Source organism: Heterocephalus glaber, unplaced genomic scaffold (genome assembly GCF_053883595.1).
Source record: "Heterocephalus glaber isolate CG9 unplaced genomic scaffold, H.glaber_assembly_v1.0 deba00001497, whole genome shotgun sequence".
Classification (NCBI taxonomy): Eukaryota; Metazoa; Chordata; class Mammalia; order Rodentia; family Bathyergidae; genus Heterocephalus; species Heterocephalus glaber.
Window position 1 is genome coordinate 60,842,982 of NW_028258320.1, and position 16,304 is coordinate 60,859,285.

General features: G+C 45.0%; 1 protein-coding gene across 10 annotated transcripts in view; it reads left to right on the plus strand.

Moving 5' to 3' along the window:
* Positions 1-16,304, plus strand: part of Chst15 (carbohydrate sulfotransferase 15) — an 82,099-nt gene that overhangs the window by 31,468 nt on the left and 34,327 nt on the right. For 6 of the 10 annotated variants that reach the window (XM_004838760.4, XM_087185188.1, XM_087185190.1 and 3 more), the window contains 2 exons: positions 12,696-13,759; positions 14,482-14,821. In XM_004838760.4, the coding sequence (XP_004838817.1) occupies positions 13,214-13,759; positions 14,482-14,821 (886 nt within the window). In that variant the 5' untranslated portion in view covers positions 12,696-13,213. The remainder of the gene's footprint in view (positions 1-12,695; positions 13,760-14,481; positions 14,822-16,304) is intronic. The other 4 variants (XM_013069973.3, XM_013069975.3, XM_021253314.2 and 1 more) reach the window with 3 other exon arrangements.

Sequence of the window (16,304 nt, forward strand, 5' to 3'; positions counted from 1 at the left end):
GACACAACCCAAATGGGCACATTGGTGAGTGTGTGTGAGTGTGTGTGTGTGTTGTTTATATCCCTCTGGGTTTGGGCTCCTCGTCTTTGCGCCCCATCATGTTTACATGCCCATTGTCATGCGCACTGTGACTACAAGGCACTTTGACAGTGTCATTCCAGGGTCATATTCTTCCTTTTGCTTTTGGATCTGGTGCTTTCTGGCCTGTGCCTGTTTATAAAGGTGTGCATCCATCCTGGGAAATTCTGTGGTCTGCTCAGATTTTTCTTCATCCTGACAGAGAAAGCAGAGGACAGTGTCCTTCCTGCACTTACTCCCAGGTGCATCATTTGAGTTAAGTGGGAATTGGATCATCATCATCATCATTTTACAGCAGTTGAACATCATAGTGTAGCTGGTGGGAGGATGTAAGGAATTGCAAAATAACTTGAGAAATGAGGGGTTAAAATGAGTCTTATGTGTAACTTCTCATTTGTACTTTTCACACAGCCCACCAGCTCAGTCATCCCTGCCTCAGGAAGTCCTGTAGCCTCCCCTCTATCCCTGTTCTACAAGATCTGATGAGAGAGGGAAGGAGTGCATGCTTTTCGACAGATGGGGAAATTGAGGCCCAGAGTCTTCAGCCCAGTCCATTTCTGTTTGCAACACATTTATTGTTCGGTATTTATTATTACATCTTTGTTGTCTTTGCAGTTACAGAAGGGGTACTTGATTGGAGTAAGCAAAACTGGAAGCCAGGTGGAACTGTATGTGGAAGACAAAGCCCTCCAAAGTATATCCTACAGTTGGCTCCCGGAAAATGATGTGGGATGTGAATGTACAATGTTCCTATTTTCAAGGGGAGAGGGGCATTTGAGACTTGAGCTTGGGTTTAAATTCAGCTCTGCCTCCTGCCTGCAATGTGACTTAGGGCAAGTGACTAACCTACTCAGAGCCTCAGTTTTCCTGTATGTATAATGGGATGATCACACTCACCTTTAGTGTTGCCAGCAGTCAGGAGTAGATGAAATGCAGTTGGGTCCCAGCTTGGGAAGAGAACAGGTGCTCAATTCAGGCTACTTTCTTCCGTCTTGTCTTATAATAGTGCCTCTCCAATTTTCCTCCTCCAAAGGCAGAACACAGACGTTTTCCCTGAGGTTCTACAGCCAGCAGGGCAAGCTGCAACTTGGTACAGATTTTGTATCATTTAGTAATGTAGCTGGGTATAACTTAATTTTAAAGTGATGTTAATTGGTGTTTCAGTCTTTCAAACATGAAAGCTTCAGCTTGTGTTGCAGTCTCCAGCAGTACCCTGGTACACCTTTGCACATCCCAGGGGAAGTTGCTGGCATACTTCCACATACTCCTGGGGGACTGGCACATCCTCATAGAAACCTGGGGCCTTGGCACACCTCTGCACACAGCTGGGGGGCTGGTGCATCCCCATGTCCGCTGGGAAGGCTTGGGGCTGACATCGCTGCAAACCCTTGGGGTGCTGGCACACCTTTGCATACCCCTGGGGTCTCCACGCCCACACGTGGGGTGGTGCTTGGACCATCTGCTTGCCCTTGCCATGATGGTAAGGGCTGGTTTCCCTGGGGGTGCATGGTGGATGATAACTCCTGCTTCATCTATTCTAAAGCCTCCAAGGACAGTTGATCAGGTTGCCCACTCTTTTATCACAAAGAAATAGCTTCCAATGGAGTGTTTTTAGCTGGTTCTTCTCCTTCAAGGGTTAAACAGATTCTTATTTTGCTTATCTTTGAAAACAAAACAATGTTTACAACTAACTATTCAGATAGCAAGGCCATCTGGTGGGGAACGCGCAGCTGCTCCCCTTTCGATTGTGCCACCTCTAATGTATTCATTCTAGGGCACCGTTGTACATCTGCAAAATCATTATTCACAGTTGGTTTTGGATGTGTGATTTCTGTGTCTACGGGAGACCTTTCGTCTCCACCAGTCCTGAAAGACATCTGGCCTGCCATCTCTGCTGCTCACAGCCTTTGCGATGTCCCTGAAGTCAGGTCGAGGTGGACAGGAGGAGTTTGGGACCAGAGCCACCTTTGGGCCTAATATGTAGTCTGTGTGCCATTTCTTTTCATTCACTTTCTGTTTGCATCAGGGAAAAATTGTTGGAAGGCGACCAGATTGGACCACACATCTTTGTGTTCTTGTTGCGCAAGAGCAAAAATGACCCCTGGTCTGAAACTGTGTAGTATTTTTTTCCAGGTTGTTAAGGTCTGATGTTGCAGACTTGGAACCCTCAGAAGCAGGCAAAAAAGAATGATAAGGGATTTTCAAATGCCGTAGGTTCCTGAGATCACTGGGTCCATGTGCGAATGCTGAGCCTTCCACGTCTATTTTGAGAAGAGGATGAGGGTCTCAGTGGTGAAGGGGGTTTGCCTGTGGTCACGTGGCTAGTTAAGGAAGTTATGGCATAGCTGGTGATTAGTTCAGGCCCTTGGACCCCCAGCATACCCCAGGCCCAGTCTCTCCTGCCTGTGCAAGTTGTACAGGGGAAGAGGGTGTTCGGCGTTACATTCTCAAGCCACAGTTTCCCCATCCGTAAAGTGGAGATAATGCTTGTATTTTCCTCTTAGACTACCATGGCATTTAAACAGGATGGTCCATACAAACCCCAGCCTGGGGTCTGGACACAAGGAAGCCCCTAGTTGCTGTTAGCTGGTTTCCCTCTCCTTATAAGCAGCAAGCACCCAGTTCTGTAGTTTGCTGGAGACTCGTTATGTTTTGAGTTTCTTTCTTCCCTAGTTACTTTAGAAACTATTCACTGAGTGCCCACCCTGGGCAAGGCCCTGTGCCTTGGTTGAGGCTACAGCTCAGCCCTCTTCCTGGCCTGGGAGGCAGGTGGCCTGAGGGCGGGGTGATGGCTGACGTGTTACTCTGAGTTGGCTGGTGACAGCTTTGTTTCTGTGGCACAGGAGAAAGATCACAGGCTTTGCAGCCAAACTGACCTGCCATGGGATTGGGCTCCATCACTAGTGAACAGTGTGACTCTGGGCATGTTTTTAACCCGGCCGTGGCTCAGTTTCCCACCTGGAACTTGGAACTCCCCATGCTGACCTCAGAGAATTGCCGTTTCCAAGGGTCCTAGCATGGTACTCTGTGAGTGGCTGGCTCTGGACTAGTGTGCATTTCCTTCTTCCTTTACTCTCTCTGGGGTCATTGAGTCCACACATTCCCTTAAAATGCTTCCTGGTTCTGTGGCTATGTTCACTTAGTCACCCAGAGCCATTTTAAGAAGGAGGGTTTCTTAGCAAACCATGAAGCTTGTCCCAAGTGGATTTCACCTTAGCAGAAAACCACAGTCTATAGAAAGAGAAGCTTGAGTTGAAAATCTAAATACCTACACAGATTTGAATTACTACTGGAAATAATAAAATAAGTGCTCTGAAATAGTTTTCCCCCCATTAGCTTCAGAAAAAGAAAATTATTGGTTGTGTCACAAAGACCTTTAGAGCCTTTTGTGCATACCAAAATCACTGGATGACAACTACAGTGTGAACATATTTGCAGTCTCTTGTCCATTCTGTCCCTTTGTAGAGAAAACCTCAGTATTTTGGGCTTTTCAGAGACAGAAGCAACTGGCTGCAACACAAGGAACTGGACCCCACTGCCATGTTGGGGAAGATTGAGAGACCCCTGAATCCTCCTGCCCAGCCTGCCAGGGATTGTGGTTCTGTATGTCGCTGCTGTTGTTAAGATGTTGGGTCCCCACTGAGCAGAGCTGGATCTTCTGCAGATTCTCCAGTGTGGGGCTGGCTGTGAAGCTTTGTCCTTGGAATGGGTGGTACAACTCTGAGGGAGGCCACTTTCCTGGAGCCCCAGGAACCTGTGCTCTGGAGTTAGCTGGGAGTCAGCTCCCGGAACCCGGGCTCTTTGTTCCTGGTATCCATAGCCCCAGCAAATGCAGGTCCTGCCCAGTGTGGGTGATTGATCAACTTGTGCTAAAGGCCGTGGGCTGCTTGCTCCTCAGGAGGAAACTCGTGTACCTTTTGAGTTGATTGTCCAACTTCTTCGGCAGTCAATAAAGCAAGTGCTATGCCAGCTTTTCAAAACCATGGGTGGCTAGCTGAGCATCCTGGGAAGGCAAAACAGGTGATGACAGGGTGGAGGGCTGAGGTTATTAAGCAGAAATTAACTTCAGATCACATCTGCGAGTGTTAGGGCTGAAAGAGGTAGCCTCAAATACACAACTTGCCTATTGGAAACAGGCCTGGAGAGAAGTTACTGGGTAGGCTAGTGATCAAGTCAGGACTGGGACATCCCTGGGAGAAGGGGCCTGTCTTGGCGGGAAGGTGACACCTTTGAGGCTCTGAAGTTTCAAGTGCATACTGTCAAGGAAGCCCCCTCATCATGCCTGGGCATCTGGGGCCTCCCTGCAGGACCTCCAGTCACACAGAGCCCGAGCTCATCTCCTTGATGTGCTGGAACAAAAAAAAGGGTTGGGGGCAACCAACCCTTCTCCAAGGCCTGCCTTCTGTTTGAGGGCCATTCTGTTCCTCTCTGTGGTGGTCTCAGCTGCAGCTGAGCTGACCCTGTCTCTTCCTTCTTCTAGCCCCCAGCCCTGGCATGGCCCCTCTTTGCTTTCTGTTGCTCCTTCTCCCTGCCCCCATGCTTGGCTCCAGGCCAGCCTCTGCTCCGGATTCCTCGTCTCTATCCTGGTGTGTGCCTGTTGCCTTCCCTCTGGGAAGCCTGGAGGAGATACGCCTGAGTGATGAATAGAGTCAGAATTGAGACAGTTTAAGACTCAATGCCCCAGGCGGACAAGGCGCTCTGCAGAGAGTGAATGAGGCAGCCCCGTTTCTTCCTCTTCCCTCCTGGCAAGCCTCCCTCCCTTCCCTGGCCTGCGCTTCTGAGACAGTGAAGCTGTTCTTTAGCAAGAGATTCCTGAAGGAACTGGGAGGGGAAGGAATGCTGCCCAGGCGAGCTGCTGGACCATCTGAGGCCAGGCCGGGGTGATGAGCAGAAGTCAGGATGGGCTTCTCAGTTGAGGTATGGGGTCGGGCGGGGTTGCTGGGTGCTAAGACTGTTGGGTCTTTCGTCCGCCCTGCTCTTCTACAAGGAGTTGGGAAATTTAAGAGTATGCGGGGACTCAGTTTCCTCCTTGTAGAGAGCAAGACTAGGTAACCAGGTGTGTGCAGGCTTGCACTGCCAGGTGGATGGCTCTCTTGAGCCTGCCAGGTTTGACCTGGGCTCTGACTGTACCCACTATTTCCTCAGATCTTTGGGGATGGACCCATTTCTAGAAAATTGGCCTTCTCTGTTTAGCAATGAAACAAGTTCTACCTTGGATGGCCATTCTGTAGGGCTGAGCTTTTCCAGAGTTGTCCATGCAGCTGTACTGGGCTGCCCAGAGCTACTGGCCTTGCTGAGGCCCCCTCTCCAATAATAATGCAAAGAGTGTGTTTCATTTATAGAGTCTCGCTGTGAGGTATGCAGAGCTCACCATTTCATGTGTATTGCCTCTTCACATTCATGCTGGGAGATCATGATAGTTTCATTGCTATTTTATAGATGAAGAAACCAAGTCATAGGATGGTTAAATTCGTGGCCTGAGGTCATAAAACCCATACACAGTTGAAGTAGATTGAAAGGCAGGCCTGCTCAACTCCAAAGCCTAACATAATGCTTTAGATCGACTGATTGGAAACCATTTTTGTGATCCGCCACCACCTTTCTACCAAGCTGAGACCAGTGGGCATCCTGGGCAGCGCTTCCTGGATAAGATGCAAGGGAGGAGATGGCTGCAGATTGTAGAGAGTTGATCTCCATGAAAATGCATGTTTCTTAGAGGTCCAGTCTGTGGAATTTCAGAATGCTAGTTTAGAATATACATTCGGTGCTATAAGACATGTAAGGAAGTTGTTATTAACAAAAATAACATTGATGACAAACTTACTATAGAGTTCAGAATGCCTGAAAAATAATTTTGAAAATCAACCTCTGGTTCATATGGCACATATCTCGGCTAGCCAGGAAGATGTTGCTGATCATGGTTAGAGAATCCTTGCTGTAGACAAAGCATGGATAAGGTGTCCCAGGCACCAGGAAAGACAAAGTTGGGCATAGAAATCCAATTAAAGAGAGGAAGTAAGGGAGAAATTACAGCAACTCTGAAGAGAGGCCAGGAGGAAGACCTCCTCGTGGGGAGGTGCGAGAGTGGGCTCAGTTGTCCAGATAACCGAAACAAAACAGCTGTGGTTGTCATAAACACACATGTGCAAGAAGATAATCTGCTGTTTGACGTTTGGGGCAGTTGTGTCCTGATTTGGGATCAGCTCTTATCTGGGTTTCCAGCATCATTTTAGCATATCAGCTTCTGGTGTTAGCAGAGAAATTCTTTATGGAAAAAAACACCGATTCAATGGATTCAGTGCATCTTTGGGTGAATTGCTTTGGCCTGAAGTGCCCCTAATTTGCTTTACTGTTACAAACACACTTTTTGGATCTCATAAGCCTACAGTTATTCTAGTTTCACTTTAACACCTATTGTTTATAACCTGTAACAGAATGTATCAGTTAGTTGTATCCAGTGATGAGCTCTCCCTGAACAACCTCAGTGATTTTGAACAGCAGCTCTTTATTCTTTCCTCTACATCCCTAGGGATTGGCCAGGGTCAGTCAGCTGGGTGCTGGCTGCTGCAGGTAGAGAGCTTAGTCAGGTGGCTCTACTACATGCATCTCTCATCCTTCTTTCAGCCCCACCATGTTCTTCTCTGGCAAAAACAAAGATGCCAGAGGACAGGTAGACATATGGCGTGCCTTAATGCCTGAGCTTATGACTGGCACATGGTCATTTTTGCTTCATTCTGTTGGCTGAAGTGAGTCAACCAATTTAAGCCAAAGGTTGAAGAAATAGTGTACTCCTTTAGTTGAAGGAACAACAAACTCATTCATGAGACAAAGAGCGTGAATACAGGGAAGAATAATAAACCGGGCCCAGTAATGCAAACTATCATAAGCAATAATAAACTATCAAATACTGTATGCCAGAACTATGCATATGTAACAATAGCCAACATTTATTGAGCACTTACTATGACCAAAAATTCTTTTAAGTGCTTTACTCAAATTAGTTCATTTAATGGTCACAGCAGTGCTATGATATCCTTGCTCCCAATTTATATCCAAAGAAAGGGGGTGGGGAAGACAGTTTTAATGTCCTGTGCAGGGTCCAGTCTAGGCAAGTTGGCTCCAATAGTCAGACTCTTAACTCCAGTGCTGTGCACAATATCTTGCTCATAAGGATGCCATCTGAGAACACAGAGGGCCAGAGAGCTTAAGAGACTCATGTGAGATCACTAGGTACATGAGTTCGAAATCCTGACCCCCATGACCACTACATATGTCCTTTCCACTATGCTAGAGGCCCTTCTCAATTAGAAGTAGAGCTTAATTCTGTATATTGGCTGTGATGTGGTTAAAAGTGTGAAACTGCAGGTATAAGACTAAAACTGCTAACTTTTTGTTTGTATAGAACTCCTCAGTCTTGTTAGCTTTTTCTCGTTCTCATTGACAACCTTATATCTTTGAGCTAGATGTAAAAAAAAAAAATCCTTCCGTTACTTGTTGATTAATATCCTTTGAAAAAAATGTATTTCCATATACATAGCCCAGAGAAAGATGTCAGCATTTAGACATACTAATCAGAAGAAGGCTTTGTGTTTTAATAAAGGTTAACTAAGACCCATCACATTTTTTCCCTTAAAACATAAAAGTAAAATAATGTAATTAGCTATTTTTCCCTGACTCTCCCCAGAGGGCAGATGTAAATGTTCTTCCCAAATGAAGCTATTTATTTAAATCCATCCAGATTTCTTTTGAAGTTTAATACATCTTTCTTCTGCTATATCAGCTTATAGCTACAATAATTTAATAAGTTTTTCCTAGGGTGAAATTGGATGCCCTTTATCGATCTTACACCAAGGGGGCATTCAATTACCTAATCTAAAATGGTATTTCTGGATCTCTCAATTACAATTTTGTTATAAACGGCCTGCTAATGATGCCTGAGGTGCAAAGGTTAATAGGGGGCATCCAAGCAAAGGCTGGGTAATTGAATGCTTTCTATTTGGGGACCGTTATCTGATCTTTCACAGTGGCACCAAGTTCCCAGTTACAGCCTGCACCCACAGGGCACAGAAAGGAGCCCAGGCTGAGGAGCAATCTAACTGAAATATATACCTCCGTGCTTTGGTTTAATCCATGCATGGGAATGCCAAGAAGCTGGTCTAATCTGAGTCGACTGGCACCAAATGTGGTCACTGCAGACAGGTGAAGTACACCGCAGCATGCATTACTTAGTTTTGAAGGAAGAACAATCTGAGTGTTGGGTTTCTGAATGGCTGTTTCTGGGATAATTTGTGGTATATGGAAAGGGCCAATTAAGGAACATAATAGCAATCCATTTTCTTCCAGTACAGTCACATTAATTGGATTATTCTCCACTGAGTTGTGTCATTTAATAGCTACACATATTGTCAAGGCCCTTTTGAAAGAATATGTAGCACACCTCTCTTTATGTACTTGAGCAAATCCCACCCCTGACTCTGGCCTTCAAGTCTAGTCCCTTCTTGCCCGTCTGGTTTCTGCCCACCACCAGCCCAATCCTCCAAAGGTTTACCCCCGTAGTACTCAGGAGCTTTGCCTCCTCCAGCTTCTTTCCATGATGCCTTACATCCCCTGGTCTCTGTGGGACTGGCTTCCTTTCTGTCCCTGAGGCTTCAGCTCAGATGTCTCCCTGAAGTTAATTCCTCTCTGGTCACCTGTGCATCATACTCTTTCCTCTAAGATAGCACTTCTCACCCTAAGGGTGACTGTGCCACCCAGGGGACATTTGACCATGTCTGGAGATATTTTTGGTTGTCACATCTTAGGGCAGGAAGGATACTAGAAACTAGTAAGTGAAGGTCAGGGATGCTGCTAAACACCCTGTGATGCATGGAGTGGCCCCCACAGCAAAGAATTATCCAGCTCAAGTACTACACATGCAGCACTGAATATCCCCATTTTGATGGTTCGTTTTCTGCCTTTTCGTTTTTTTCATAGCCTTTATCAGCCCCTGAGATTATTTTACTCACTTGTAACTTCTTTATGTCCTGCTGTTCTCAAGTCCTCAACTCCTGGTGAAACAAGAGCCCAGGTAGGAAGGAAGCCACCTCTCTCACCCACCTCTGCACTACTCCATCCATAAAGGAGAGAGTTTTTCTGGAAGCCCCAAAGCTCTAGGCCCTTCGTTTTCAAGGGCGCCAGCAATATATTCCTCTGGTCATAAGATTGTTATTTTTAATCAGTTTTATTGAGGTGTATTTTACATGCTACACAGTAACTATATGTTTTGGTTAAACTTGTAAGTGTAAGGTATTTTAATATTTTTTTCAAAGAGGCCTCCCAGGGGTGTGTTTCTAATCCCTACAAAATTCTCCGTCTGATGCCAACTGGTGGTGGGCCGGTGACCTACTGTTCAGTTCAGTTCTGACAGGAACTTCTTGGAATTTAAGAGCTCAATCCCACAAGAATTCCTCAGCTTCAGGTGTCACTCTTGAGTACTGGCTCCCTGGGGAGTCCACACTTCGGTCCAAATTGGCCCCAAAGGCAGGAGGTTTCAACAGCTTCCTGTGTAGTTTGGAAATTTGCTAGATGCCTCACTGGGCTCAGGAAGTGCTTTCCTCAGGATCAGCAGGTTCTCATGGGAGTTCAGGAGTAGCCAATAGGAGAGATGCCCAGGGCAGGGGCCAGGGAGAGGGGCACACAGAACTTCTTGCCCTTGCTCTGCATGCCACATCTCCATGGGTCCACCAACCCCGAAGTTCTCTGAGGATCCCTATTGTTTAATGGTTTTTGTGGAGTTCTCATTACAAAGGCATGACTGATCAATCATATCACTGATCACTGGTGATTATAACTTCATCTCTATCCTCTTTTTCTCCTACTGGAAGTTGGGGAGCCAAGCTGAAAATTCCAGGCTTCTAACCAAGGTTTTGTCTTCCTGTTGTTCAGCTCCTATCCTGAATCTTCCTAGTGGGGGACCAAGAATCACCTCATTAGCATAAACTCAGGGGTGCTTGAAAAGGGTTTGTTTGGAGGGACAACACATGTTCCTATCACTCGGGAAACTCCAAGAATTTAGAAGCTCTGTGCCAGGAAGTGAGGATGAATGTGTGTGTGTGTGTGTGTGTGTGTGTGTGTACGTGTGTACACACCTCTATCTTGTATTGGCTTTAGGTTCCCATACCTAGATGTGCCTAGCACACAGTCAGCCTTCAGAATGTTTCTGATGAAAGAGTAAATGACTAAAATATAGGAGAAGAGCAAATACTATATCTGAGTGTTTTCCTAAGGCTTGTAAGGCACCTCAAGTTGTCTCCCTGTTATTTATGTTTAAAAAGTGAGCCTTAGAGCAGCCAGTGTGGCCAGAGGTGCAGCTGTCCAGCAGAAAAAAATGTGTGGTCAGCATCTGTCTCAGTCTATCCCCCCGCCCCCCAAATTTAGAGATTATCTGCTCTCCCCACTACAGGTTATTTACTTTGTTTGAAAGAGGACACTTTTGCTCTTGGTTAGGAATGTTTTGCCTATTCTGTTGTGTCCAGATTGTGTACATTCTTGTCCTGTGGCTTCAAAGTCCATTTTGTTTATTTGTTTGTTTTTAGAAAGAATCTAATTAGACCTTCCACAGAAGAAAGACGGTGCAAACTCCCTCCCGAGGAGCTTCGGATGGGAGTCTCTTTTTAAACTAGACTTGGCCTTGTCTTCTGTGTGAGAAAAGGTTTTCTTGGCTGTAGTGATGGAGTTTCTAAGTAAGGGATCTTGCCCTTTTGTTTCTTTGGTTTGGAAAAATTGTTTGTACCCAGCAATGGGTCAGGGGTGATTGAGCAAGTTGGAACCAGAGGTTTCAGCCTTGAAGTTCCTGATGTGCCTCTCCAGCTGCCCCAGGGGATGCAAGAGGGCACACTGGAGTCTGAGATGTTTGGCCTGGTCTCCTGGAGCAGCTTGTCCTGCTCTCTCCTCCTCTGTGCTCCTACAGATGCCTCTGCCTGACACTCAACTCAGTCCTTCCTGATCAGCACTTTTTAGACTGGTTCCTTGAGACCTTAGGGAGAAATTCATTGGCCAATTATGTTTCACCAATTCTGTGTATTATATCCCTCCAGCGTGGACCCACAGGGCTTGCTGGCATATTAAAATCCCTGCTGTAAAGAATTCTGTGTAATTTTGTCCATCCCACCTTTTCTGCAAGTAATTTAAGCAAAGATACTTGCTGATGGGATGCTGAACATTTTGAATGGAAGAAGTTTTCAGAAATACTGCTTGGGTATTTCTTGACCAGATAATTCAAGAAAACATAAGTCTTTTTGGTCCAAGGAAAATGAAAGTTTCTCCTGGAGAATCCTGGTTGTTCAATCCGCCAGTCAATCCCCGGAGGCTCCATTGAAGGGTTACTTGTTGCCACCTCTCTAGGGACAATAAAGATTGTTGTGTGCGTAAAGTTGGAGGTGAGTCTGCCATCTTTAGGTGATTTCAGTCCCTAGAGAAAAAATAATGTGGTAGAGGATCTGTCACTTTTTATTGTACTTCAAATGATCTTGGCATTCATTGACAATTAAAAATCATGATATAGTTGATGATGCTATTATTATCAGTTATCTGGCTCTTATGAGATGCTAAATATGTGTCAGGCATTATGCAAACTCTTTACACATATATTAACTCATTTAGTACTTTTTTACAAATTTATAATGGAGATAGTTATTATTATTCTAATTTTACCAGTGAGGAAACCAAGGCTCAGAGAGGTTAGATGGCTTGCTTAGGGTCAGAATGCTGGTAGGTGGGGGTCTACCAGGGCTGGAAAACAAGAAGGTTTCTTTATGCTCATCCAATACTCTTTTTATGACATCTACAAAGAAGTGTCATTTGGGAAACAATACATTTTACAACCACAGGATTGTGTTAATGGATTTTTAAAAATCATGTCTTCCCCAGGATGATGAAAGTGAAAAATTATTTCAGGGTCTGAAGTGTGCACTGCTCAGGGGAATATTGTACACTGGATTTAATTGCTTAATAACTTAAAGTCAAATGGTTTTTTTATATGATACACTGTACTGAAGAAGAGAATCATTTCATTGTTTCTAAATTTTCATTAACTTTTGCTTCCAAAATTGATGGTAAAGGCTAGCTCTAGCTAAGAGATTACTGATGCTATTAGGAAGGGTGAAAAAACCTATTTTCTCTGCTTGTTCTCATACTAACCATCTCTTTAAAATTATTCTTTATATTTTTTATTGACTTAAAACCCCCGGTGTTTCCATTCATCCCTCAAATTCATAGCTGTGACTGCCCAAATCTGAGAATGAATGCAAAGTCCTGGGTAGGACTCCGAGATGCCATAACTTGATGTATGAAGGCAGAGGTATTAGAGAATACGGGGCATTGTGCACAATATGAGGTGTTGGACGTGGTGCCAGTGTTTGGGACCACATTTGGTGGCAGAGATTGAACCTCAAAGCCAAGCACAAGGACCTGGAGCCTTCCTTTTATCCTATATGATTTTCTTGACTTGTGACCATGCTGGCTTGACTCAAAGTGAGAAATGGGAAAGAGAAGTGAACATCTATTTTTCCCTGAAAGATGATCCCTGGGTTCTGGCTGTTACTACATCATATAATAAGTCTTATTTTATTTGTGTTTAGGTAATCTGACATTTTTAAGAGTTTGTTCCCTATGAAGAGGAAACATCCCAAAGGAACACAGAATGTAAAAGTAGAAATCTTCCAGGTGTCTCCATGGGTAGTGCGCTTGGCCATCTGTCCATGAGAAGACCATGATATCTTCAAATTTCTGGTGTGTCTCCATGTTCTCCAGTGATACTGTTCCTCCTTTTTTTTGTGCAATGGGAAAAACCTGAAGGACAGGCAGAATTACTCCTGTACTCGTGACAGCCTCCATGTTTCAGTGGCTCTTGTGGAACATGACAATTAGAGATCACTTCCCTGTGTTGTCTTTCAGACCTGAGCTAAAGGATGTGCTTCTTCATTCTCTAGTGTGCTGGTGGCTGCTCATTTTTATATTTGTTTCTGCTACTTGTGCCTTCTGACCATCTTATGTAATAACAAAACGTCCTTAAAATTTCCCAGCACAGTTGCACGTGTCCAGACTCCTTGGAGGACTTGCCCATGGCTCACTAAGCCAGCAGTCCAAGGGCACTACCATGAGGCACTGCATTAATTGCTGCATACACTTGATACCTGACAACGCACACAAACAGAAGGTTGGCTGCCGAGGAGGCCTTCAGCACAGTCAACAGGTGTGCCCCACGTGCAGAGGAGAAAATAAAATTCTGTTCCGTGTAGACAGTAAGCAGATGAACTTGCTTGCTGTTCTTGAAGTGAGGACTGAAGGCAATGAGAACTGGGGTGGGTTTTTGCGCTTTAAAAAGGGCAAGAGATGTAGCCTCATTTTTGGACTGATAATAATGACCTTGGTGATGGCTTCTTACATCCTTTCTGGGGCCCACCAGGAACTTCTCATCTCATCTCCTTTCCATTATGGCAGCTTCCCTAACAACCCTAGCTTGATGGATGGTGAAAACCCCAGTGATATGAAAGAGCATCATTACCAACCCTCTGTAAACAATATTTCATACATGAAGGACTATCCAAGCATTAAACTAATTATCAACAGCATCACTGCCAGGATTGAGTTCACGACCAGGAAGCTCCCAGTCTTACAAGATCTCAAGAGGCAGGAGTTGCATGTGAGTAGCATTGTGTTGATCTTCATTGGCTTAAAAAATTAGATACATCCTTTGCTATCACCATTTTTGGGAACATAGAAAGAGAATGATTGAAAAATTTCTCAGCTGTAACAAGGATAATCTGACAGTCTTGCGGATCAGTGCACACTGTTTATACTATGGAACACCAAGAAGGGAATTTGCTGTTTTGAATGGCCCAGCTAGAAATATTTAAGAACCACCCTTCCTCATAATTGCATTCTAGGACTTTTTGCTTGAAATGGAGTCACGGTGGTTAAAGTTGCTTTTGCAGGCCACCATCACTTAGAAATTTAAAGTTGGGTGTAATTTGCTGTTTTTTAAAAATTTTGTCCTATTCTGTATTTTTGTTTCTAAAGGTGATTTAAATATACAACTGGTAAAACAAATTTGCACCTGTTTAATTAGATTGCTGTGTGTGTGTGTGTGTGGTGTATAGGAAAGATAAATCATGGTAGAATGAATATTGCTTAAACTTTTTATCTTCACTCTTCAAAATTTTTTAAAATTAATTTTGAGAGAAACAAAGAATACACAGCCATTGGTCGTCTACCAAGTTTAGCTTTATCTTTGAACCACTGTGAAATATAGTTCAACTTTGAATGTTGTAATCCAGATTAGGACACTATTGCATTGTGATTAGAATGTGTTTTCACTGTTTTTTTCCCCCTCTGGCATGTTTCCCTCTTTTTTCTTCATTTCAGATGTTTTCAGTCATCCCCAATAAGTTCCTTCCCAACAGTAAGAGCCCCTGTTGGTATGAGGAGTTCTCTGGGAGAAACACCACGGATCCCTACCTCACCAACTCCTATGTGCTCTACTCCAAGCGTTTCCGCTCTACCTTCGACACCCTGCGCAAGGCCTTCTGGGGCCACCTGTCGCATGTGCACGGGAAGCACTTCCGCCTGCGCTGCCTGCCACACTTCTACATCATTGGGCAGCCCAAGTGTGGGACCACTGACCTCTATGACCGTCTCCGGCTCCACCCAGAAGTGAAATTCTCTGCCATCAAGGAGCCACACTGGTGGACCCGGAAGCGGTTTGGTGAGTTCCTTGTCTCCTCTCTTTTGTTCCCTTTCTTTACTCCTTCAGCACACTTTAGATCTGGGTTTGGGACCAGGGTGAGGCTCCCTTAGGAAAAAGGACAGGGGAGATGTGAAGACATACTGAGACACAGATATCTGACATTTCACCTGCCACTAGAAAGTTGCATTCGTCTGTTTTGTGTTGCTCTACCAAAATACTAGAGGCTGGGTAGTTTGAAAGGAAAGAGATTTGTTTGGCTCACCATTCTGGCAGCTGAAGGGCCCAAACTGTGGTGCTACATTCTGGAGAGAGTCCCTTGGCGACATGTCAGCACTGCAAAGAAAAGAAAAAGGCCACATGCCGAAGAAGCTAAGCTCTGGGTGACCTCACTTTGTAATAACCCACTCTGGCAGGAACTCATTTACCTCAAGAGACTAGCAGTAATTCCTTTCCAGGCAGTACACCTGTGACCTGATCACCTTCCACTAAGCCCCGCCTCTTAAAGGTCCCATCACCTGTCAACATCACCACACTGGAGACCAACCTTATAGCAAATGAACCTTTGGGAAACACACCATTTCCAAACCATTTCGAAAGCATAGCAACAGATTACAGGGAAAGAGCCATCAAGGTCTGGAAGCCAGTTTCTAACTGCCCAGTGAACCTTGATTGAGTGTTAGCTGTATGCAGAGCAGGGACAGGTACAGAATGGACAGCTCTTGTCCTGAAGAGCCTCGGCACATGACTCTGGTGGTGAGCAATACATGTTGGAGTTTTGGTCAGTAAGAAGCAGCCCACTCGACTGGCGTGGCTGGTGCCCAGGTCTGTGTTATTTTATTGGAGTCCCCATGACTAGTGGAGACACAGATGCTCTGGGTCTCAGTTTCAGTGACCTGCCCTGTTTGCATCACATGTTTTGGTACGAAACCCAAAAGGAGGACATCGGAGATCCTGCTTTCCACGCCCTTTTGCCACATGGTTGACCCTGGATACTGCCCATCCTTCTTTGTAGGGTGGTTTCTGCTGCAGCTCAACCCTAAGCACCCTGTGTCCCTCTGGTCACTGTTTCCTCTCCATAACCTTTCCTTTCTGCCAGGAGACGTTTGGTCACTGGAGCTATGGGATGATACATGGTCTGTTGTCTGCCAAGGTCTGGGAGGGCCTTTGGTCTGGGTGAGGGTGTTTTTTGCATAAAGGACACAGGTTGCCTAGAAGAGAATCTTAAAAGTTTTCCTTAAACCAACTGTGAATATACTTTCTGACGACAAATGTTTGGTTTTATACTTTTGACATTCAGCATGGAGTGAACAAAAGTAGAGTGTTTCCTTATTGGTTTAGCCGTGGTCACCATGGTAGCCAAGATTTCATGTCCATACACATTGGCCAGACATGTCTAAATACACTTTCCCACTGTAGGGGGCTCTCCCCTCCATTGCTCCCTGTTTTCCCTAATGAAAAAGTTTCCCACTGGCAGGAGAGAGAGAAAAACAGGGTGTGCCTT